The 24,867-nt window shown below is 43.3% G+C and overlaps 2 protein-coding genes across 6 annotated transcripts; one reads left to right on the plus strand and one right to left on the minus strand.

Moving 5' to 3' along the window:
* Positions 1–202: 202 nt before the first annotated feature.
* LOC106951978 (glioma tumor suppressor candidate region gene 1 protein) lies at positions 203–16,034 on the plus strand. 4 transcript variants are annotated; one of them, XM_015039779.1, is made up of 14 exons: positions 203–322; positions 1,285–1,449; positions 4,675–4,720; positions 5,069–5,111; positions 5,425–5,490; positions 5,635–7,164; positions 7,687–7,944; positions 9,038–9,605; positions 9,933–10,048; positions 10,167–10,228; positions 10,356–10,504; positions 10,649–10,743; positions 10,937–11,039; positions 12,012–16,034. In XM_015039779.1, exons 3-14 carry the CDS (start codon positions 4,680–4,682, stop codon positions 12,731–12,733), a joined length of 3,753 nt encoding a protein of 1,250 aa, XP_014895265.1. In that variant the 5' UTR covers positions 203–322; positions 1,285–1,449; positions 4,675–4,679; the 3' UTR covers positions 12,734–16,034. The 4 variants fall into 4 exon arrangements, with proteins under 4 accessions (XP_014895265.1, XP_014895269.1, XP_014895267.1 ...); XM_015039783.1 differs by having other exon boundaries at positions 10,940–11,039; XM_015039781.1 differs by having other exon boundaries at positions 9,041–9,605.
* Positions 16,035–16,625: 591 nt separating this feature from the next.
* exd2 (exonuclease 3'-5' domain containing 2) lies at positions 16,626–24,044 on the minus strand. Of its 2 annotated transcripts, none has more exons than XM_015039785.1 (10): positions 23,935–24,044; positions 22,397–22,445; positions 21,883–22,319; positions 21,396–21,652; positions 21,183–21,309; positions 19,730–20,040; positions 19,544–19,650; positions 19,000–19,135; positions 18,535–18,903; positions 16,626–17,210 (listed from the first exon to the last, which is right to left on the minus strand). In XM_015039785.1, exons 3-10 carry the CDS (start codon positions 22,276–22,278, stop codon positions 16,994–16,996), a joined length of 1,920 nt encoding a protein of 639 aa, XP_014895271.1. In that variant the 5' UTR covers positions 22,279–22,319; positions 22,397–22,445; positions 23,935–24,044; the 3' UTR covers positions 16,626–16,993. The 2 variants fall into 2 exon arrangements, with proteins under 2 accessions (XP_014895271.1, XP_014895270.1); XM_015039784.1 differs by having other exon boundaries at positions 21,868–22,319.
* Positions 24,045–24,867: the final 823 nt, after the last annotated feature.

The raw sequence follows: 24,867 nt of genomic DNA on the forward strand, positions 1-24,867 counted from the left end.
CGGCTGCCTCCTCCCAAAAACGGTCACCCCCCCCCCCCCTTTCCCCCCGGGTTTGTTTTTTTTTTTTTTTTTTTTTTTTTTTTTTTTTGTCCCCCTACCTTTGTGTTGTGATCGCAGTCTGTTTTCTCACACCCACTCCGGCGCCCCTACCACACCCCTCCTCCTCCCCCCTCCTTCATCCCACCCTGTCCTACCCCCCACCCTCTCCTCCTCCTCCACCACCGCCACCCCCCTCTCCTCCTTTTAGCATCTGAAAAGACCGCTGAGTGAGAATCGATGGCGCAGAGGCCCGCTTGACAGGACAATAAACCACAAAGAAGGGGTGAGGGTGTTTTTTTTTTTCTTCCTCTCTCTTGGTTATTCTTTTAATAGCGGAATTTACTCCAGCGACCCGACGAGGAGCGAATCGCTCGGGGCTGACTGCGAGAGGAGATATTTAACACAAGGCATCTTTTGTTACCGCGATATGATTTACAGCAGGCGTCAGCTGCCGTGGACTCACACTGAGAAAAATATATGTATCTTAAATAATGATGATGATGATGATGATAATAACAACAACGGTGATGATGAAGGGGAGGGAGATTGGAAGAAACGGCGGGCTCGGCGTCTTGCATCGTCTCGAAGAGAAATTTAACATGAACCCACATCACCTTACGTAACCTACATCAGCGGATCCCGGGTCCTGGTTATGGCCAGAGAATAGCGGGGCACTTGCCGCTGCAGGTTTCGGATGATGGGGTCGGTGCGCCTGGATTTCACTGGGCGATGCGGTACCTGGAGGGGTGTTAATGCGGCTGTCTGCTTGTAAACAAATACGATCGGCGGAGTCGGAGAGGGAGAGGACTTTGAAATCGGGCGCAAGGCAGTAAGTAATGTTAGATCAGGCTGGCGCTGTGCAGAGATGTTCCACATTGCTGCTCCTTTTTCGACCCTCCCTCCTCCTTTTTCTCCCCCCACAGCCATGAGGAGGACAAGTCACATCCAAGGCGCAGGGGGAGCCGTCTATTTACAGCTGAGCCGCTCTGATCTGCCACAACAATAGCTTCTGTTTTCCTCTCCTCCCTCCTCCTGCACTCCCTCCCGATCAGCCTCGGGCGTAATCAATAATCAGAAATATGATGCTATTGTGGCTATAGATTTGGAGCCAGAAAACTGATGAATCACGCATCGATCGTAGTGTCTGCCTCTCTCCTGAGATGAAGGTGTGTTGTTGGTGGTAACCTGGAGTGACCTGACAGCATGCGGCGTGTGCTGTGTTGTCTCTGCCCTCCTCACATCCAGACTCCTGCAGCGATGCCCCAGCAGAGAGAGGTCTCGGCTCCGTCCCGCCGCCGCCTCGGCCTGGTTCCCGCCCGCCCCCAGACGCCGAAGAGCGGCCACAGCTTCCCATGAAGCCACCACCGGAACTCAGCTCGACCGCTCTGCATGGGGCCTCTCACATGTAAAGTATGTTTACGTTGGTGAATCCTTTTCCCACATGTAGATTTTGCTGTTGTTGTTGGGATAATTAAATTTTTGTTTATCGCTTAATTCCAGAAAAGTATTAAGGAATCAAAATATGTTTATTTCTCTGAAATAATTTGACTAATTTGAAACAATTGACTTTTGCCCGTGAGGTAATGCGCCAGTTCTACACTATGACGCTTACCGGAAATGGCGTGCGCCGTCAACAACCATCCTCCTCTACAAAAAGCCGAAGGAGGCGACTGTTAATGTTAATTTAATGTTTTCGTACACGGACTAAACGGCGTCCTTCGCTTCCTCCGCTGCCATTGCTAAAACTACAAGCAGACCACAATTCCAAAACAGCGCAGAAAATTGACGTCATCGTTCTTCTGTTCGCTCATTGGTTTGGTACCGGAGAGAATTCAACCAAAGGGGAGAAAGCCCAGACTGTGGCGCAAGCAAATTTTTTTTCCTTTTCAAACAGAGTTGCACAGGAAGGCGAAACAACACAAAGTAGTACATATTTGCATTTTTTATTTTTTACCAATAAAAATTTGTATTTCGATGTTTGTTGAACGTTATAAATAACAAAATGACACAGTAAGTGATAACCGTTCAAAGGAGTGGATAGAAGTATTACTCCTTCTATCTTCCTATGTATTACTAATAGTAGTATTAAGATAATATTGATGCAAAAATACTACAATAAGAACATAATATATATTGAGACAATTTCTCCTATTAATGTTTACTATTTCATTATACTGCATTTTAAATTACTTAATGTTTTAATGTAAAATCTTAAAAGTGTGAAGTGCATCCCCAGTGAGTCAAACACTTATCAAACCACCTGCAAATAAAGCTGGAGGTTTCAATGGAGAGCATAAACAACAGCTTGCAACAATTTTTCAATTGAATTTATGTCCAGACTTTGACTGGGCCATTCTAACACGTGGACATGCTCTGATCCAAACCATTCCAATGCTCCAGGTGTACATTCTTCGTTGTTTTCTTGCTGGAAGGCGAGACTTTGCAAGAAATATCCAGTCTATTGCTTACCTGTGTTAGCTTTCCATCCTGTGTTAGGCTCCATTTAGCTCCATCTATCTTCCCATGTGCTTTGATTGTTCCTGGTCAGGAAAATCATCCATTTAAGCACACAGAAAGCACCTTTATTACCTAGAACTGCTGCTGGAGGCTTTAATTTATCAGATATTTTTGGAACAATGTGACGTTGTGCTAGAAACTACAGGTTTTCTGGAGAAAACGTATCCCCACGTTATGATGCTCCCTACTCAAAAGACTAATGAAAAGCTGTAAACTAGACTTTTGTTGACTATTTTTCCACCTGAATTGGATCTCTGCAGCTCAACTGCTTTAAACGTTTCCACTACTTTCCTCCCTGATGTCTCTGCTTTGGTCCTTGATCTTCCTGATGCTCCTTGTTTATGGAACAGCTGGATTATTCCACATTAATGGACTTTCCTTACTAATATAGCAGACTTAACCTCAGAATTGAAATGGTCGCAGTCAGAGTACAGGGGGCTAAATACAAATGCACGCCACACTTTTCAGAGTTTTATTTATGTGAAAATGTGAACACTTTGCAACTTCATCTTGAAACGTCAACATATGTGCTACACTGCAAAAACAAAACAGCTTACCATGCATTTTTGTCTAGTTTCTTGTATAAATACCTTGATGCAATTGAAATAAGACAAAACTAACTTATGAGTGACTTATAAGGGAGCTTATTTTAAGCAAATAATCCTTGAATATTGATCAAAAAGTAATAGTTCTGTTGGCAGATTTTTTTGACTTATACATGGGAGACGTATCACATTTTCTATATTTTTTTTAATTTGTTTTGAGAAGGGTCTTTTTTTTGCAGTGTACACTGTGTTGTTGTTTCTTGTCCCCAATGAGAAAAACAGTTTTATCACAATCCTTCACTTGAATTTTATCCAAAACTTTTTCCATTTTCTTTTTCAAATTTAAGCTTAAAGCATAATTAATAAAATTGACGTCACAGGACGGACACTTGTTTTCAGATTTATTCAACTTACATCAACGTTAGTAAGAAATGTGGAAATGTGGAAATATCTCACAGGGTTTGTGTTAGCAGCAAACATCTGATCCAAAACGGCGTCCTCCACCTGGAACTGAAACGGAGGCACAGTCAGTTAATGCATAAGGAATACTTTCCCTTTTAGCAGAATTATTTCAAATAAGAATTGAGATGTTTCCAAGAAAAGTCAACCGGACTTAAACATTTTAAAACAACAATTGGATTCAAACACAACAACTAATTATAACCTTTTCACTCTCGTGCTAAACAGTTGGTATGTGATTTTTCTGTCAGTATTTATTAATTTTTTTAAAATTGCCAGAAATATTGTTGAACTTGATTTGTCAAAGCAAGTATTTACATCTAAGGGAGTAAATACTTTTCATAAGCATTGTTTCAGTCAGCGACCTGGTTTCTTGTTTGTTCTTGAATTTCTTTCGATTTGCTTTTTTGAGATCTTTAGCCTACATTCTTGTCCTTGTATTTGAGTCATTTCTTGATTCTGCCAGTCAGGCAGTATTCAGGTCTGGGTATGGCTAGCGAATGTGAAAAAGGGGATAAATGACAGTTAAATCATAATTTTTTTTCAAGGGTGGCAATTACATGTGTTGGTTGGATAGCTTTTTTCCCCTTTAAAAATGAAATAATTATCTAAAAAATGTTTTTGTATTTCCTCAGATTTTCTTTTCCTCACTTTGTTTTTTTTATTTTTTTTTTTTTGATGAGTCGAAACATTCATCTGTGCCTCCCCCAAAAAAGCGAAAATGAGAGAAATACTTTCTATGAAAGACAAAACTCAACAGCGCAGGCGTTTTGTTCTGCATCTTATTTTTCCCCCCTGTGAGACTTTGCCTCGTGTGTTGCCATAAAAAGGAAGCAATTCCAAGCTGGGGATGTTCTGTGCCTGTAGGAAATGGGTTTGTGACGTTAGCCATGTTGAATTTTACAATTACACAAGAAAACGGCAAGCGGGGCGCTTTAAAGAGACAAGTGTGTAATCATCAGGTAATGTGGATGGAACAGCAGCATCAGTCTGGATCAAACGCATTTTATCCTGATATCAGAAGAATTATCTGGACAAACATCAGGGGAACTTTAAGAACAATACTGTAACAAAATGAAGTGCTGGTATTAATAATTCTTAATCTTTCTCTCAGCTGACATGGAGGATGAAGATGGGACTTGTCTACTTGATGTTTTGTGGTAAGTTTTTAGTTTGTTCTTACATCCTGTAGCTAGCTAGAGCTAGCTTGCTCTCTTTCTTTCCTTCATTGCCTTTCAAAACAAAGGGAAAAAAAGCATGAATAGAACCACAACATTTCCAACAAAATATCCTGCAAAACACAACAAAATGTGTTCAAAAAAGAAGGGGCGACTTATTGACTGCTTTACTTACGTTTACATGCAAATCCTGAATCAAAATGGTGATTCTAACATAAAAACGAGACAAACATGCTAAGAAGAGAGCCCGCTCTCTGAAAATGTATAAAAACAAATATCCACATAGATTTCATCAGTTTCAGTCCTTTTGTTCTTCTTCTCTTGTTGCAGTGACCCCCAAGCCCTGAATGACTTCCTTCATGGAACCAGTGAGGTAAGAAGTGATTTACAGAGACTCGAAAACTGCTTGAATCCTACAACCACAGCCTTCAAACTCTTCTAAGATTGTGTGGAAGAGCCACAGAAAGTGGATAGAAGACTCTCAAACTTTCTCACAAAATAAAATCTGAAAAGTGTGGTGTGCAATGGTGTTTAGCTGCAGCAATCATGCTAATGAAGAGTCAGATTTGTGAGGTGTTTGTGAAAGGACAGACGGTTAACAGAAAGTCAGAAAGTAAAGCTGAATCATTTTTCCCCAACCATCAAGGCGGGCCAAACCTTAAATTGACTCGTTTTTGTCTCACCAGCTGCAGACTGAAGACCTGCTCATTAGCTCCTCCTCTGGGGAGCCCTCTCTCTTCACAGATGCCCCGGTGAGTGTCTGGATGCGCAGCCAGCAGCGTCACAACAACCAGCATCAACCCCCAGGAGATCAATGGTTTTCTCTCCATTTCGTGACTGCTATTAAATGCTGACTAATCACACAATAACCTTTCTGTCCGTGTCTCTTCCTCCAGAGTCCCGTCTCTCTGCTGGGAGACAGCAGGGACTGCACGGACACGCCTCCACCTGGCTGTGTGGACCTGTCTTTCTTGGAGGAGGCTCTGCTGTCCTCTCCGGAGGGCGCGGAGGACCCGGAGGCCGTGCAGCCACCTGCCGAGGCTGGATGTGAGGCGAAGGAGGAGGAGGAAGTGGGGGAGGCGGAGGTGGCTTGTGATATCCTCCAGCAGAGTCTGCAGGAGGCTGAAATCACCGAGCAGACGATGGCCCTGGAAGCAGGACTGGCGCAAGCAGGAGACGTTTTGTCCCTCTATTCCCCAACTCCTCTCCTCTCTCCACCTTTGGTGCCGTTCATACCCAAGTCTGTCACATTGCCCGTCGCCCCGACGTTGCCCAGAGACACCCAAGCCGCAGTGGAGCCTCCTCAGCCCTCCCTGCTGGCAGTGGGACCGGGCTGCCCATCTCTAAAACCGGCTGCCCCGGCTCAGCTGATGGGACTCCTGCCTGGGAACGTGTTTCCTGCTCCGTCTCCAGACAGTTCCTTCTCCCTGAGTCCCGCTCAAGGCTCCAGCATGATCATCCACAAGGCAGTGCCTAGCGTCGCCACCCGGCCTCTCATCAACCCGGCCCTCAGAGCCACAGCGGCGCCGGCGCCAGGCATCGTCCTGCAGCGTGCCCCGCTCCCCATCCAGCCTAAGCTGCCCATCAGCATCCAGCCCAGGCTGGTGCAAATCAGCCCCAAGCCCTCGGGGCAGAAAGCGACCTCTGGTCTCACATTTGTCCCGGCGACCGCCTCGTCCAACATCTTATTGTCCCAAGCTCCCGGCCAAAAGACTGTAGCTCCACAGCCACAGCCAGCGCAGCAGCTCTCCAAGCCGGTCAGCCTGCAGCTGGTCAACCAGGGCGGCTCATTCGTGCTCCAGCCTCAGGGACTCTTCCAAGGCCAGAACCAGTTTCTTCTTCCGGGCCAGTGTCCCGTCACAATATCCCAGCCTGCCAGAGCAGTGCAGCCTCTCCTCACCCCCAGTCATCAAGGCCCCTCCGTTCACGGCGTGGCCGCCTCCACCGGGCAGCTTGTGGACGGCTCTCAGATCCTAACCGTACCCCAAAGACAGCTGAACTTCAGCCCAGTCTTCGCCACTCCTACAGGGCAGCTAGCTCTCCGCCAGGCCACTGTGCTTTCAGGATCTCTGCAGCTGCAGCCGGCCCCCACCACCGTCTTCCAGATGCCAGCACAGCTGGCTGGAGCTTACGCTGCAGGAGGGCAGGGGCAACAAGCCACCCTGGTCCACAGTCCTGCTCTTGGGAACCACATCACCCTGATCAACAGTTCAGGGGTGCTTCCCCAGGATCTCACTTCCATCTCGATTGTCAACGGCCCCTCGGTGGTTCAGGGACTGCCGTTCGCCGCTCAGGCTGCAGCTCCACAGGCGGGAGTGACGGAGGGGCAGCTGAGCCTTCAGCGGGCCTCTGTGGTGCTGCTGCCTGAGAGGCCTGTTCAGGAGGAGAGGAGCGGCTCAGAGGAGGCTTTCCACCAGCTACAACAGGTGAGCTCTCACCGCTCTGAAGATAAACGTGACGACTAAGCAGTGTTTCACTATGGTTACCCAGGTCTGTTCCAATCCAATATTGATATTGGAAATTAGTCCGATATCAGCTAAAAAAAAAAGCGAGTGTCAGAATATATCAGCCTGCACACTGTTAGAAACACTCCACTGGAGCAATTAGTCCGCCCCGTCATTTCCATGCACCAGTGTTTGTATTCCGCATGCAGACCCATTGGGTCAATACATGGCTCAGTTGTTCTCATACCCGTTATTGTTGACTTTTGTTCTCTGAGTAATATCACATGATTAGAGGTTCTCTAACATTCCACACTACAAATAATGTATGAATCATGGTGATTTCACAATGGGTCAGTATCGATTACGGCCATTTGTCAAAGCTGCAATATCAGTATCATATCAGAAGTGAAAAAGTTGCATCTGGACACCCCTAATATGGCATACTTTATTCTTCATTTGAACTGAAGAGAATTTGGTCCTAATTTTGGTGCGTCTTTCCCGCAGCCCTTTGGACACGTGGTCCAGCACGTCTCGGTGCAGCCCGGCTCTGCGGGGCTCCAGTCCCCTCCTCCTCCTCCTCCTCCTCCTGCTCTTCCTCAGGTGGTTGCGGTCTTACAGCCCCCACCTGAGCCTCCTCATGTCTCCGAACCAGCTGTGGAGATGCCCAAGCTCCTGATGCCCTCAGCAGACCTCAGCCATGTTGTGGAAGAGGTCACCCACTCGATGAGTCAAAGCCAGGACTTTATGCAACACATGCCACAGGTCAGTGCGTGCTACGTCTACCGGAGATTTTGTTTTCTGGGGGGATTCTGTGTGACAGACCAGCACAAAGCAGCGCATGAAGTACATGAAGAAAAGGAAGCTCCTGAACAGGATGCGTTTTTCCACAGTAAAATTCAAGCAGTTTCCAGTGCCACACTTTGGAGATAAGAACAATACAAATTAATTAAAAAATACAGTTTCAAATCACTATTGTATCACATCATTGTCATATAATATGACACACTGTTGTTAATAATGTCTTGCGATGTTATTTTAGATTCTACAGCTCCAGGGACAGGGTAAGACACAATATAAAAAGAAAATTACAAAAATCTATAAAAATGTTCCCACTAAGTTTTCTGGATTTTAATAAAATTTTGCACTTAGATTTCAAAGCCATGCAATTTAAATATTAAGCTTTCAATGACTTTATAGATAAATCAAGAAATGTTTAAACCAGGGGTCCCCAAACTACGGCCCGCCTCCTCATTTGGTCCGGCCCCCTGAACAATACCAGAGAGCATTCAGTGTTTTTTTTCATATATATGTGGATTTTTCTTCAACCACCAGGGGGGCTCTTGAGCAGATATGAAACTTAGTTTCCCTCAATGGAATATATACTAGTCAGTACCAGTCACCGTTTCACGCTCACGGTTTTTTTCCATTTGCATTCTGGGTAAAAAATCTATCTACAAACGCTAATATGTCGTCGGCAGTAATCCAGCCCCCCCCCAACAAAACCTTTCTAAGGTTTCTTTCTCGAAAACCTAAGACCGGCCCCCGACCAGAAAAGGGAACAGTCATGTGGCCCTCGCAGGAAAAAGTTTGGGGACCCCTGGTTTAAACCTTCAAAACACTTAAATGAAATTCAAGCACTTTCAAGGAATTCAAGCACCTGAAACCACGTGAAACACTTGAAGTGTAAGCATTCCGTGTTTTGTCAACACGCTTTATATTAAACGAGCTAAATATGCGTCATTAAATTAGAAAAATGAAGATATGATATAAAACTCCAATTAGAATAGCTTTGTTCAGAGTATCATTTAATGTCATATATCACATGTTGGCTTAAATTCTGGTCTGATTTTCTCACCAGGAAGCGCTTAGTTCTCCCATCCCGTCTGAATTATTGGTTGGAGCTCTGCCAGTGGTTCCGATTGAGCCCCTCACCTCCCCGGCTGGCAGCGACGGAGACAGTCCACCCCAGAGCGGAGCCGCGTCTGAACCGGACGCTCACGTGATGTCCGGCCGGCGCTGTGAAGTTTCTCCGCATCCCTCAGAACCGGAAAACACGACGATGATCTGCTCCCCGTCTCTGGTTCAGGACGCCGCGAGGCCAGCTCCAGCGACGTTCTCCCCTCCGGTTGGGCCTCAGACGTCGGCCTCCCAGACAAACATGGAGGCTCCAGTCCAGTACCAAGTCCCGCAGAGCTTATTTGCGGAGACCCAGGCGAATGTCCAGAGTGTTTCCCAGCCTCCCGGACAGGTGCAGCCGCCCGTCTCCCAGCCCCAGTCTTCGAGCTGCACTCCCGCCCGCCGCAGCCCGTCCCCTCTGCATGTCAGCGTCCCGGTGCCTCAGCAGCAGACTGCGCCCGCAGCTGCACCCGCTCTTCTCTCGAAAGAGGGAGACGACTCTGCTGTCCTACAGCAAACACAAAACAGTGAGTTCAACAGCAGCTTTTTCTATTAAAAAAAAAGACTAAAAAATAGCCTTTTGGCTAATTCTGCCGCATTTACAAAAATGATAATGTGCATTGTCCCTACCAAATAAATTAAATAAAATATGTGTACTTCAAACTATAAAATAAATATGTAAATTATTTTATTAATGTATTAGCATTTAGTTTGTTATTTAAAAAAAATATATTTATATTATCATGCTAGCTTGGTGCTCCTGGGAACCCTCTGGTGGCGTGGAGGCCTAATGTATACGTGTATCATACTTCTCCGCTGACTGTGTTCATCTTTGTCATCATGTCGTCTACCAGAGCCCACAGCTGCCTTGGAGAGTAAGAGCTATACTCTCAATGTACATCCACCCTCTCCTGCAGATCGAGTTCAGGGGCCTTCTGTCCAGTGTGGCCCCGTCCAGCAGAGCAAAAAGGTGCAACACTTAAATATGACACACCATACAGCAAAGTCTAAATCCTTCCACATACAATATACGCTTGAGTTAATGTTTTTTTTTTTTTTTTTTTTTTAACTGAAAACGTGTTTATCAGCTGGCAGGTAATCTGGAACTGCAGAGAGAGGAGAGGCTCACACCAGCAATGCGCAGACACAGGTAAGAGTTTCCACAAAATGTCATTCAAAAGTGACTGTAGTTTTCGTTTGTTTACAAACCAGCTGCCAGATGAACCATTTCGGAGTCATCGTGGACGGTAACGCTGAGATCTCATCGTTCTCTTCAGATTCCAGCAGCAGCTCTGTTTGGACCACGGAGCTGTGCAGAACCCGTTCACCCGGCCGGCGTTCGCCACTCTGAAAGACGCCGTTAGACGCCTGCTGCCGTATCACACCTGCGCCGGTCACCTGCCCACTCAAGACGACTTCAACTTAGGTTCACAAGCATTGATTTGTAAAGTCTGAGAATATCAAGAAGTAACCATTTGCTGTTTCTTTAATCATTATTTCAAGAGGTTTTCTCCATTTTCTTGCTTTTGGTAAAAATTCACCTGGAAATGACATATTTCTTTTTCAACAGTGGATCAGGAGTTTGACTCTGTATCTGGTTTCCTGCTAAAACGCACCAAGGACATGGTCAACAAATACAGGCAGCTATTGGTTAAGGAAACCCAGGTGAGATGTAGCATGCTAACGTTGCATGACTTCAGAACATAGAGCCTTTATTTGTGCTCACAAGATGCCGTAACTCCAGTAAAAGGGGTTCTACGAAGTCCACCACACTATTCAGATTTTTATTTGTAAACAAATTTTTCCTCCCACTTGCGTACCTCCACTATTGATGACATGCGAACCATGGTTTCCACAGCAGGAGAGTCCGTCGGCAGAGATGGTGATGCTGGAGCGTCTCTTCCTCCAGGCCGAGAGATACACGTTAGCGGAGGAGAGACGGCGGGCTCGCAAAGATCCAGGTCAGTGTTTCCACAAGGGGGTAAGGGGCTAGTAATATTGCAAGGAATGTCTTAATGAGCAAAAAAGACACAGTATTCAACAAGTATGAGAACATTAAAAATTCCTAGACAATCAGAGTGGTACCTCAGGGCACTGCACTTAACCTCCATATTTGCTCCAGTCGAGCTCCCAGGTGTGAATGAATAATTAAGACATGTCAATGGGGAGGCTGAGGAGGGCTGCATGATGATGGAAAATCACACACAAGAGTGTCATTTTCCTTAACATGAAGCTAAGGAGAAATTAAAGGTGTTTTTATGGTGATTAAGAAGCAGAAAGCGTGAAGGGGACTCTTGAAAGCTGCTAAATGTCAGGCCTGACTGATGTTAGGCTCTGAAGTTTCTGAGTACATTGTTAATCTAAACCTAAAATCTCATGTAGAATTGGAACTATTGGAAAACATTTTCACGCGTTATGTCCTATTCATTACAGCAGAGTGATGAATGAAATTCAAGAGTTCAGCAAGAATCGGCTGATGTTAAACAGACAACTCTGAAGAAATCCAGCTAAATGTTAAGTGACTGACAGTGAACAGAGGTGGAGGACTTAACTTACCACTGCATGCTGTACAAACAAACAAACAAAAAAAATCTGAATATTTGCACTGAAAAATATTTCTCCCTCTTACTTTCTCACTCTGTATGTAGAGGGACAGGTGGTAGCATTAAATTTTCAAAGTAAAAAAACTATTGATTGCATTTGAATGCAGCAAGAATTTTAAACTCGGGTACAATAAAGGATGTTGAAGGTTTGGCTTTGAGAAAGAATCGTGAATCCAACAAGTCCAAGACAAGATCAAGACTTTGAGAATGTGGTCTTCGGACCGCTCTTGTGACCAAAGCGAATGTTGAGTACCGCAACACTTCCATCTGCGAAAGTACCCAAAACTAACTGGTCACATTGTTCAGTCACTCCTTTTTTCTTCCTTCCAGAAACATTTATGACATCTTTGGTGACGTCAGCGTCTTCCCCTCACAGTGCCCAGTCCTCTGGCTTCTCTCACGCACACTCTTCTAGCAGCCCCTCCTCCCCGCCAGCCTGGGCACGACTGACCGAAAGACCCCCAGGACTGAAGACCTACCGTTCCAGCTCACGTGGAGCTCTAAGACTCACTATCAAGCAGGAGTCGGGCTCCCGCAAAGTTATCCACAACTCAGCCTGCGATCCGGGACTCAAGAGGGACCACACGGGGCAGCTGACAAACGGCGGCGGAGGTGTCAATGAACGTCACCCCCAGGCAACCAACGGAGCTCCTCGGCGTTCCCAGTATGGAGACGAAATGTCCGACGGCGCTCCGGGCTGTAACGCCGCAGAACAGGTCCCACAGACGGTGCCCGACTCCCAAGCAAAGCCTCCGATTCCCCTTCCAATGACGGAACCGGAGGACGTTTGCTTCGAGATTGCCACCAGAGATATTGGCGCCCCAAAGCTGAAATGCTACAGGGTGGATGTGTCCCCTCAGCCGGAGCAGCGCTTCAGCCCCGCGTCCCTGCCTTTCCAAGAGGACAACATCCTCAGCGAACATCTACAGAGTGCCATAGACAGCATACTGGAGCTCCAGCGCCTCCAGGGCCCCTCGGTGGCCCCGGGCAGGGCGGCGCCAGGCCCTTCACTGGACCAGCCTGTCACCAGCATCCTAGAGGGACACCTGTGAGGTAACCCTACAGGGGTCAGTACAAAGATGTTGATGGGGTGATGTTGCTTGAACTGATTGTGTGAAGGAAGAAAACAAAGAATAGGCACTATAAAGAAATGCATACCAGACAACAGCACTATCTATAGTCCGATAGATGTTAGATACTTCATTTTTGATGTATGTTTGTGGAAAAAAAATCTATTTGAATAGGAGCTATATTGTTTCAGTGGTAGTTAAGTCCTTCAGAGGTTTACGACACTGGTGTAACCTTCATCAGCATATAGTATATAAGTAATAGTGAGGATAATAAAACATGGAGTAGACTGAGATTATTCAATAGTTTTTTATAAGATTTCTTTGAAAATTGTGAAGCTTTTTTTCTTTTTTTCTTTCTTTTTTTTTTTTTTTTGCATAGTGCCAATCTTCCAGGGTATTTATTTTGATACTTTGTGCCAATTGCGTTTTGCATTGAGAAATGCAGTGAATGCGTGAGGTGTGCGTGCGTTCTCGTTTGAATTAGTTCGCGTGGATTTGGAAGAGTGCGTGTGTGTGTGTGTTTGTGTAAAAGCGTCGGCTCGTGGGTCGGGATGGAGTACACACACACACACAAAATAAATAAATAAAGATCCCGCGTGCGCCGTCATCCTGGCTTAATGAATGAAACTCCAAAGATTTTGTGACTCGTTACATCCTGAATACACCAGCAAACGTCCACGTCGTGTCTCTTCCCGCAAGCTGGAGTCTGTCCTCGTTAAAATAGGAGAAAAAAAAAAAGAAAACAAAAATGAACCCGGTTTGGCACAGAAAACACATTAGGCAGTCGTGTTTTGTTGCTATTTTTTGAAAGGTTGGACCATTACTGGAGTCGAACTGTGAAATACTGCTAGTTTTGCATCTGCATTCGGAGGCTAGAACAGTTTCCCCTACTGTACGTATGAACATGCAAGCAATAATAAGTTAGGGTTGTTGGGAGCCTCGATGTTGCAGGAGGAGGAAGGAGCCTGTTTAATAACTGGGCCCGGGTAAAAATGCAGAAATGAGAGATGCTTTATTGTCATGAAGGCCTTTGCTGTTTAGAAAATATTTCTAATATGTCTCAAGGGCTTAAGGTTGACTTATTGGCATCAATGACCATAAGAAATGTTCGGTTTTGGAAAGAAATACACCAAAACTAAGAAGAAAATCTAGATTTCGAGCCTCTCCGCATCATCAGCCTTTGACCAAAAACACAACGAATCATCTGCTTCACTTAAAAGTTTATTTAAGCTATTTTTTTACTATTATTTTTGCAGCTTCTTATGTTATTGTGACAATCTAATCGGCCCTTATGAAAATGTGAATTCTGTTGCATCCGATCTTCGCAAACTCATCATAAAATATGTGTGAAAAATGTTTGCTGTAGGTTAATCTTTAGCTTGAAGGTCAACGATTGAACTGTAAAACAGGAACATGTCTGTCTGTCTTATAAAATGGACCGAAAACGTGCTTCAGAAATTTGGATTTGGATGTTATGTATGGAGTCATTTTCGTGTCTTTATTTTGCAGTTAAGAAATATAAAAATATACATATCATTAGAATGTATATTCAGATATTTGATTTACAGATTCTTAGCTATGACAATGTGTAAAAAGATGGCTCTATGTGTTGTTTTCCCATTTTAAACGGTAATGAGATTTTGCATCACAGATCTAAAAAAAATTCTCTAAGAAGCACAACTTGTAGCTTATGTTGATTTCCGTTCACTTTAAAAGTTGCAACAGAAATCTCATAACGACTGCATGTCATTAATCTTACAATTTATAACTGCAATGATGTATTAATTTTATCAGCATCCAGAATAATTGTTGCTCTTTTGTTTTAAGTTAAAGCAATTGAAATGTGAAATTTTACTCAAGTGCATCCTCTTCCCCATTTGTATTTTTAGATGTTATTTATGTCCCGTTTTGCTCTGCAATTTGTTTGCAATATAACTACACAAAACTAACTCCATACAATTAGGGGTTAAGACAACTTGATTGGAAATTTGTAATTAGTACAGTGTGGTCAGTAAAACATTCCTCGTGTGAAACGTAATCAAAAATAAGATAGGGTGTGTTTCTCAAGCTGTTGTAACATCCTGGTGTTAGAAAAAAAAGGTGACAACATCCGGAAATTTGGGGCTAAATTGCTTCTTGCCATTGTTTTCTTGAATTGTATGAGTCTTTTTTGTGTGCGTGTTTAAATAGTCTTCTGTCACATTGAACAAAAAGTTTTAATATGCAGTAATTTAGTGCTGAAACTAAATGTACTAGTGTTGGTGGACACTTAGGAGAGCCACAAAACACATCTGTATGCTAACACCGAAGCTAGCGGCAGTCAGCTAGCTTGGTTGGAATTTGCAATCACTTACCTGCTGGCTTAAGCTTTAAATTCGTCCTCTAAAATTTACAGCGACTTAAAAACGTAATAATACCTCTTGAATATTTTTCAAATTCCAGGTTGTCACGTTACAACCTGGAATTTCATTGTATTTAGTAGCTGAGGCCAACAGCTACAAAATATCAAGCTTGGTATTAACCAAGCTTGATATTCGAACACAACGTGTTCGAATATCAAGTCCCTTAGGGGTCCCTTTCCAGGACAAAATTAAGCTTAAAAAAAATTACAGATGTTCTGGATCTTCTAGTGTCTCAACCTACATTGGTTTCAGCAAAAATGCAGTAAAGATGTCAGTGTCTTTCACAACAGATTGCACTCCGTCACTGCTACACTTCTTTAAGGGGAATTCCTTTGGGGTTTTTTTTTTGTTTGTTTTTGGTAAAGTATTTCCCAAAGTTCTCCGTTATAATTCAAGGCCTCTCCTTACGGGAGAAACTCCACCGTTGACGGAATCCCCTTTAAGGAATCAGCCTCATGTGCCATTGTTCTTGTCGCAGTGTCAAATGCTGCCCTTTAGATGTGTAGTCCGTCTGGATCATTGGATAAAAGAATTCTGCATGTTGAGCCATTTTATTTATTTGTAAATGTGCTTTATTCAGCATTTCTGACTGAACTGTGAAACCAGGGGAGCTCATAACTTTACACTTAACTTCAGATAAGAAAAAAAAGAAAAAAAAAAAAACATTCGACTAGCAGATTGTTCTGATGCCAAAATCAAGAGGCCTTAATTCAGCAGAACTAGATTGTAAAAATAAGAAATGTTGACAAAAAAAGAAAAGAAAAAAAAGGTTCAACTAAAGACTTTGACCTGAAACGAGTCGTTCATATAAGAAATGTTAAGAAAACCACTTTTGTACTCATTTTTACAAACTATTTATTAAACTGTGATTTTGTAAGAAATAAGCCTGTTTTCTCTTCTTCTGTTTTATTCCTTTATATGTGTGTGTGTGTAAAACAGGAAAAGACCAGTTTATTACAAACATTTATTTCTTCACTTTTTTGAAAAAAAAACAAAAAAAAAACAAACAAAAAAAACGAAACAAAACAAAAAAAACCAAACAGCTTTGACGCTTTACGCAACAAAGTTATGAGTGATTTAAACGTTTTCCTCACATAATTCATAATCCTTTTAAGACAGGGGGGTTCAAATTCGCCCGGTTACATCGAGAGAAAGAGAGTTGGCACCCGTTTGTTTACTGTGCGGTTTGACTTCTGGATGAAACGACGTCGTGCTGAAACTGCTGAAAAACCGATGAAGCGTTGCATCCTGATGAGTGTCCGATCGGTCGGGGTGGGGTTAAGAGGCACACTAAAACATGAGCCATGAAGACGCCCCGACCATCAGAAACCCAGCGGCAGGATGGAAACATCTAGAACATAAAGGACCAACCAATGGATGCCAGCTTTGATTTGCTCAAAAACATTCAAACCCAAACGCATCGTGAAACCAAACTCCTGGTACAGACAGAAAAAGAATAATAAAGAGATTCATTTGATTTCAAGGCGTTTTAAGACATCTTCTATTGACCTAAAACAGACAATAGAGTAAAAGGGAAAATCTCATAACCGGTTGGCTCATTGTGCTGCTCACCTGCATGGAGGGGAAATGGATTCACTTAATAGGACAGGGAAGTAAGAGCAGGCAGCAGCTTTCATGTAAAAATCAGATCATGAATGGTTGTTTTTTTTATCTAATAACTTATTTTCATAAATAAATAGAATAATTAAAAAGACATCCACCACGATGCTGAAAGGTTAGTGTTTTTTCAAATTGCTGGGTTACTTCACCACAGGTTTTTTTTTCTTTTTTTTTTTTTTTTTCTTTTTTTTGGACCATCCCTCTGAGGGGGTCGTGGCGCTCAGTTGAGTTTGATGGGCAGGTCCTCTCCGAACTTGCGGAGGAACTTGCTGTGGTTGTGGTCCACGGACCAGAGAGGTGGCAGGTGGCGAGGCTGCATGGTGGTCAGGAAGTGCCGCCTCCAGCGACGCTCCAGCTCCATGAGGCCCCGCAGGCCCCGCTGGGCGTGGGCGCGCACCACCTTTAGGCCGTGAGGAACGTAGGCCTCGTTCAGGATCCTTAAGGAGGAAGAGACGGAGAGAGAGAGAGACTGATGACAATGAAAGGAAAAAGTTCATTAAATTAAACGGCTAAATTAAAGACGGTTTATCTCTTTACCTAAATGTTTTTGTTCCATAGCTAGAACAATTCCTGCTTGCCATAAAATAAACAGAACTGGTAAACATTATTTTGAACGTCCCCATCACTTGAAGCTTACGTCCTACCAGAGTAATGATCCAAAAAATTTAAAACGCAAGCCCCTTATTTTGAAACTGTTAGCTTTATTTCAAAAACAGACTTTTTTTTTTTTTAAAAGCAACAGTCAAACCAGGAAAAAAAAAAAATTAGAAACAGCAGGTCAGGGTTTTTAAAGATTGGTGATTGGCTAGAAAACGACAATCGGTGCGCCGCTGCTGGTTGAGGCGGCTTTGAAAGTTCAAGTTTAAACTTTTCTCCCTGTTACCATTTTGTTCTCTGTACATGCAGCGATTGCCATGGCGATTCCCGCCAAAATTTCTCCCACGTATACAAACTTCTGGATGAAATTTAAAAACAACGGCTGGTTTTAGACACTGTATTCAAAACTTGAGTTTTTACTTTTCCTCTTGTCAAATTTAACTGCAATTTGGTATTCAACTTCAAAATCAACTTACCGTTACCGCATCACTGCTGGAAGCTTCACAATAGTAATCAATAATGATTTCACTAATAAATTTAAGTCTCGTCTTTGAAAGTAGAGATAATATAAGAATAGAACGGTTCTTACAAGGGCAGGGAAATAAATCAATTTAACTGATTTAATAGATTAATTGAACGTTTCTGTTTTTGAAGATTTCATTTTTTGGGGGGAAATTTTTTTTTCACTAATTTTGGATTTCCAAAATGATGTTAACCCATCCAAGAACAACCATCTTGTTTTACAGTTTGTATTTATGTTGAATCGTCAAAGTAAAATAAAGTTTCTTAAAGATATTTTCTGTCATTAGTAATTTAAGGAAAAAAGTGAGGGGGGAAATTTTTATTTTTTTTAATTTGGTATTAAAATTGAAAAATTTAATTCGGTATGAATTTTATTTTTTTCTTGAGATTTTATTGTTAATCCATATTACCCAGACCTGGTTCTTACTTTTTGTTAAAATATGATTGATCAAGACTGACAAACTTCTACTACATCCAGAGATCTGGCATATAAAGTTTAGCATAAATCACGGCATCGTCTGCGTACGATGTGATCCACGGGAACTTGTGGCTTAAACAGCACTTGAAAAATCAACACTTGTTTACATGGTCGCTTGGTTACTTGAAGTCCATTCCTGAGACATTGACAAGCAGCGGACTCACCTGGTCTTCAGGTCGGCGGCCTCCTGCAGCACCTCGTTGGTCAGTTCCTGCTCCTCGTTCATGTCCATGTAGTTCCTGATGAGCAGCTGCAGCTCGTCCCGCCGCTGCTCCGGCAGCCCGTCCTTGGCGCTGAGCAGCGCCCGAGCTGCCGAGCGCACCCGCCGGCGGTCCGAGTCCTCCAGCACCCGGACGCCCTCCTCACAGCCCTGTGGGGCGGCGAACTCATTGGCCAACTGCTGCTTCAGGAAGCCGTCATGCACGTTGGAGGCGGCGTGGCAGCTGGTGCAGAGCAGCAGGATGTCGTGGGAGTTGTGGTCCTTCATCTCCGTGGGGAAATGTCGCCGGTACTCGTGCGGTACGATGTTTTTCCTGAGGGTTTTTTTTTTTTTTTGGCAAGAGAAAAAGGGGTGGAGATTAAGACAAATTTCAAATCTGAAACGAGTGCCACTTGGGACAGAGTCACACCTGATGTAGGAGTCTGCTTTCCCACAGACGACACAGAGGTTTTCCTTTGCGGTCAGGTAGTAGTCCTGCTGGGAGTCGGGGCGTCCGGACGGCTCGAAGAGAAGCCGCACGATGAAGGGGTCTTCACTCTGCAGCTCTGAGTTACAAACAGCAAAATTACAACAAGATTTAACTCTATAACTCATCTATTGTGAATGTTAGCCTGAACTAGGGCCAGCTGATGTGGCTTAAAAATAAAATCAGATATATTTTTTTTTGATACCAAAACCGATTTGAATCTTTTTCTCCCCTCTAGCTTTCCATTCTAAAAAAAACTACAAAGTACAGAAATAAAAGCCTCTTTGAAAATATTTTCTAAATATATTCTGAATTGAACGACTGAGTATTAGGATGAGCATCTTGCTTGTGAAACAAGATGGCGGCCCTGGGCGCGCTGACATCACTCTGGATTATGTCGGGGAAAAAAGAACCTCAAATGTAAATCTTTAAAAATTTATATCTATATATAAAATTAAAATGCGAGTCATCGCCAAGCCTGCATTACCTCCGATTCCTTTGTCCAGGTACCACAGGGCTTTCTTTTTGTCGCACGTACAGAGAGGCTGGCCATCAGGCGCGTTCAGGAAGCAGTTATCGTAGAGCGGAGACTTCCTGTAACGAGCCGAGGCGACAAATTTAAACCTCTTTTCTCGATGGACGGGAAACCAAAACACGCTCGTCTTCGTCTGACCTGGCGGAATAGCCGACGCCTAGCGGTTTCCTCCGGTTGTTCTTCCGAGGGTCTGGGACTTGCTGATCTCCAGACTCCGGGCTGTTGTTCATCGCCGGCTTCCGCGTCCTCCGCCTTCGCTCGCCTTCGGGGGCGCCGTCGTCTCCGTCCCAGCGGCCTCTGAAGGGGACGTCCACCAGACCCTGGCAGCGGGACACCAGCTCCGAATAGGAGCTCCCGGTGGAAAGGGCGGGACCGGTTTCGGTCTGCAGGCCGAGGACACGAAGGAAGAGCGCCACAGAAATCTGAGCGTCTCTGGCGGCGTACGTCGTCTGCAGGAGGCAGCGAGGGGAGCGTTCAGGGAAGAAGGTAGACGTATTTCTCCATTACGAATGTGCGCGAGACGTAAAAATGCCCTGATAATGTCGAAAAATAAAAACAAGTTCGCAATGTGTTTCCATTAAATAAAAAATACGAGTAAAAAATTACACGTGAATGAGATTATTCACGTGATAAGTCATTTAAAAAAATAATCATGGCGGCGACGGCGGAAACGCACGAGATGCATTGATATTTAAGGACTCGCGCTCATCTATGAGCCATCAGAGAAGTCAGCATCTTATTGAAGCGCAGGAGCGGCTACTGACATATGCAGCATTTTTGGAAAATTAAAGTCGGCGATTTTACAGAAGAGCTCTTGATTCAACACGTTTGAATGACAAACTCAGCTTGTGATGAACAGTGAGACTTCTGGTGGAGCCAGAAGTACACGGGGCGCATGACCACAAATAAGCGTGTTGTTGGTGGATACAAAATGGCACATTCCAAAAAAAAAGAAAAGTATTTTTATTGCAGTTTTGTAAAAAAAAAAAAAACAACACCAATTTTGATATGGCTGAAAAAACACCTCGTCCTAACGCAAAAACTTTTTTTTTCCAAATGGCCTCGTTTCCATTAGGCAACTTTATTTTCCCAGTTACAATCTGCACAATTATGATGATTAACAGAAACCAGTGACACCACCTCCGAGCCAATCAGTGAGCAACAGCCTGAGCTCAGCAGTTAAACCAGGTATTTGCCAATTGCTGCTGCTGCTGCTAGTCTGGAGGAGCCGAGTGGCAGAAAGGCTGCCAAGGGAGAATTAATGATTTCTCAAACATGATTGATAGAATCGAAGCAACACTCCAGGTATGTTTTTGATAAGGGAATAATAACATGGCACAACGTAAAGCTCAAAAAAGTATGTTTTTTTTTTAAAATAATACGCTCCCTTTAAAAATAATCAATCAATTTTACAAGGTCTGCTCTGTCACATATGGTTTGATGTCATCTCTTCCAGTATAAATAACAGCCAGGTTTACAGTAAAAAACAGAAAACCCCGATGGGAGCATCTCTTAACTTACTGTTGGATATAAAGTCCAAAACTCTGGTGGACTCATTTCATTAAATACACTGAAATTAGAGGCTCCGTACCTGCTCTAGTGTCAACTGATCCGCTTCCCAGTTGCTGCAGCGCAACTCCAGAGACTTATCCAGAGGTACATTTAACAGATCTGCAGCCAAGGACTTGAGACTGAGGCCATTACTGACAGAGGATCGCCTGGAAGAGGGAATCATGTCATGAAGACGGGTTTGCAATCAAATCCACAAGTATTCATAACGACAGGACTTCTCTTAAAAACAAACCTTTCCCTTAAGGCGAGGTGGCGCAGGTCGACGGTGGTGGCCAGGGACAGGCCGTAGTCGCGCGTCAGACGCTTCCCGTCGTCATAGCAACCCACTCCGACTTTCAGAACGTGCGGATCTCTGAGAACTTCCACAAAGCTGAGTGGGAACTGCTGCTGGCCGCCGCGGAACGTCAGCATCCTCACCAGGACGCACAGACCCGAGTAGGTGGCCATCTGCAGTAGAGACACCTCCGACCTTCTGCCCTTCATCGAGACCTGCGGGATTTAAAAAAAAAAAAAAAAAGAAGAAGGGGCTGAGCCAGGTCAGACAAGCCCACATGAAACAAGGAATTTATGAGAAATAAAAAGAAAAAAATCCAATCAGCGTCAATCTGCTTTCTTTCTACTTCGACGATACAATTATCTGCGCTTTCAAGGGGATCTTTTCCTTTTTATGATCAAGAAAAAGTCATGCAAAACATATTTCTTACGCCTTGGGCCTTTACCCATTCACAGTCGAGCCCCAGAACCGGGAACACTGACAGCTCCTTCTGCATCAGCGGCCACATCTCCAGCCAGTCCTCTTGAGAGCTCACCATCACCGGTTTCACCGCCAGCATTTGCTTGCAGGTCGGGATGTGGACAGCACGGGGCGCACTTTCGGTCTGACACTCCGCCGTTTTAAACTCATCGTGAGCCTGGCACAGCAGCTGGGTTTGTTGACTCTCCGTACGCGCCGGAGCATTTTCGACGGGACGCAGAGGGACTGTCGGTTCCGCCGCCTTCTGGACAGAAGACGGCTTCTTCCGCTTTGTTCGATATACCTGCCATACCAGCAGCCCACCTAAGGCCGCCCCCACAATGGTTGTTATGACGGTGGTTAAAGGCCCTCGAGGAGACATGTTGACTTTCCCTGATTTCTTACAGACTGAAGAGTTCAAGGCTAGGACAACAAAGAATCAGAGTTTTATTTAGTAAGCAGGTCTATTAGCAAACATCCACCAGTTTGTAATGTCTTACCTTCCTTTCTAGTTCTCGTTTACGTTCTCTCAGTTGACTGGGTGCTTCCCTGCAGAAAGAAAACAATGTCCTCCTTTCACAAACTGCCCTTCACATTACAGCCTTACAAACCAACGGTCAAAATGCATCGCAAATTTATTGTAATTGCTAAGAGCAGCTTGGTCTGCAATAAGTGTTAGCTCATGAAATACCACATCATGGATTGAGGCTCTCTATGACTGCAATATGTGGTGACGAATGTTTCTTTTAATGTCAGCATAAATTGTTTTAGAAGGTAAAGAGGTCAAATGATTATGATACTGCAACTAAATTACTCAATCACAAAAGAACTTTTTCACTAAATCTGTGTTTGAGATGGTTGGAACTGATTTTATAACTCCATAATTTATGTAGACCACCTTTTATCTGGTGTCTTTATGCTGTGAACTCAAAGCAAAAATTAAATTGACGATTTTGTTTTTATAAAACCACAAGTCATATCGTTATCGCAGAATTCACCAATTTTATCGCACCTAAATATCGCGCAGTCCTAGTCGTAACAAGCATCATCCTACATGCTGCCGCCATGAGCGGTGCCATTAAAAAACCAGATAACGATTCGTTTTTGAGCAGCTGGTGTATAAAAAGTACATTGAATGGAAGATTGCCAAACATGTTTTGTGTTATTTTATTACTTCATCTGCACAGGATATCGATCAACTGCTGTTTTCAAGTGTACAGAAATAAACTTGACCAAATCAAATTCCTTACTTTTCCAGCCTGCTTGGAAAACCTAAGCGCTAGCAATGTATGAAAACATGTTGTTTAATTTGATTATTTGGTGGGGTAGTCCAGTCCAGTAGTGTGTTTTTTAAAGAAGGGTCTAATCTAATATGGACTAAAAGCTAAACAAACAAACAAAAAAGGTCCTGAAGTAGCCCTTTGTAATGTATCAAATTAAATCAAGCCTTTGTCAATGGAAAAAAAATATACATACACAAATATGTTTTTCGCTGTTTAGATAAGATTTAAACATCTTGAATCCAAAACTCAATCGAATGTAGTCTAAATTTTCTGATAAAAAACGCCTGAAATTACACACTAAATATATAAAACATTGTTTTGAAGCATAATTAGCAATGTTGAACATTTCATTATGTTAGTTAGACCATTCTAAACCTTTTTTGAGTTTTAGTGGAGCTCATCAAAAGTCGTTCAAAGTGCCTAACTTCAGTCAGATAGTCCTTTACTCCAGTGCTGAATCGGATGCTAGCACCTAGAAAACAAGCAACTTTCTAGCATCTGCTCTTAGAGCTGCGCAGTCAACACGGTCTCATTGCTCTGTCTGAAGCGTGCACGTGTTGAATGCAAGACAAACTACAGTTTATTTTGATTGTTTACCGTTTTCCCTTCAAGTCAACATACCTTAACCTAGTTAGCATAACAGCTAACCAGTGAACTAGCTTCAACCTTAGCAGCTCGCTGCACTTTGCCTCACAGCTGCGGCGCAAACGTTGATTTACAACAGGCCAGCTGAGATAATCGACTGAGAGCCTTACCTTTATGTTTCTAGCCAGCAGAACACCCCTTCCACATGCATGTAAAGTTGTTTGCTGCACCGATCCATTTCTTCTGCGCTGCATTTATAACTGCGGTGCTGCAGCGGGGAGCAGCGCAGCAGCTACCGCCTCCTGCTGGATGGATGAATTACTAACGAAACATCCGCTGCCAAGTCTGTTTCTTAGAGAAAGGCCAGCAGAGCCACTTTAAAATAATATTAACGTGTTATATCTTACAGTAAGCATTGATATTTTTATGCCTCGAGTATAAAACTAAGTAAAAAATTAACAGACTTTCATTAGAACCATTAAGATATTGCATAAAAAATAAAACGTGAACAGTCTCATTAGCTGTAACATATTTCAGCACTTTATCAGGGCAGGGTTTTAAAATGTATGGAAATGATTAAGACCACTGGGGGAAAAAAGTCTAACTACAGAAGTGAGTCTGTTTTTCCCTCATAACGTCAATAACAAAAGCATTCAAAATGTTCACTTCAAAGGAGGCTATTACCCCTAATCATACAGCTAGGAGTGTTGCTTTACAACAGGCCAGCTGAGATAATCGACTGAGAGCCTTACCTTCATGTTTCTAGCCAGCAGAACGTCCCTTCCACATGCAAATGGAGTGGTTTACATGAAAGCATATAGGTAAAAATATCTGAAAATCTGTAGCAATGGTTGTACAAAAATTAAACACCAGACATCACCCTGAACATGGTGACAGAAATGTCCAAAAAAAATTAAAAAAAATTAGGAAACAGGCTCCAGAAGAGCAAAATGGAAGAATCTGAACCAAAAAACAAAAACATAGTGGAAACTGAAAGTCACTGAACATATTCACGCTTTTCAAACTTTTATTTGTGTAAAAAAAAAAAAAAAAAAAAAAAAAAAATTTTATCCTGTGTCTTTACTCTGTTGATAATTTAGAAA

This window comes from Poecilia latipinna, unplaced genomic scaffold, assembly GCF_001443285.1.
Source record: "Poecilia latipinna isolate Pla-1442-1.1 unplaced genomic scaffold, P_latipinna-1.0 Scaffold484, whole genome shotgun sequence".
Classification (NCBI taxonomy): domain Eukaryota; kingdom Metazoa; phylum Chordata; class Actinopteri; order Cyprinodontiformes; family Poeciliidae; genus Poecilia; species Poecilia latipinna.

Bases quoted from the DNA above. Each gene is read 5' to 3' on its own strand.
- LOC106951978 (XM_015039779.1), top strand. From the start codon at position 4,680: ATGGAGGATGAAGATGGGACTTGTCTACTTGATGTTTTGTG. The intron at 10,744-10,936 runs GTGAGATGTAGC...TGGTTTCCACAG, and splicing joins TATTGGTTAAGGAAACCCAG to CAGGAGAGTCCGTCGGCAGA. The intron at 11,040-12,011 runs GTCAGTGTTTCC...TCTTCCTTCCAG, and splicing joins GCGGGCTCGCAAAGATCCAG to AAACATTTATGACATCTTTG.
- exd2 (XM_015039784.1), bottom strand. From the start codon at position 22,278: ATGTCTCCTCGAGGGCCTTTAACCACCGTCATAACAACCATTGTGGGG. The intron at 19,651-19,729 runs GTCAGACGAAGA...GGCTCGTTACAG, and splicing joins GGCGTCGGCTATTCCGCCAG to GAAGTCTCCGCTCTACGATA. The intron at 17,211-18,534 runs GTGAGTCCGCTG...TTCCTCCTTAAG, and splicing joins GCCGCCGACCTGAAGACCAG to GATCCTGAACGAGGCCTACG.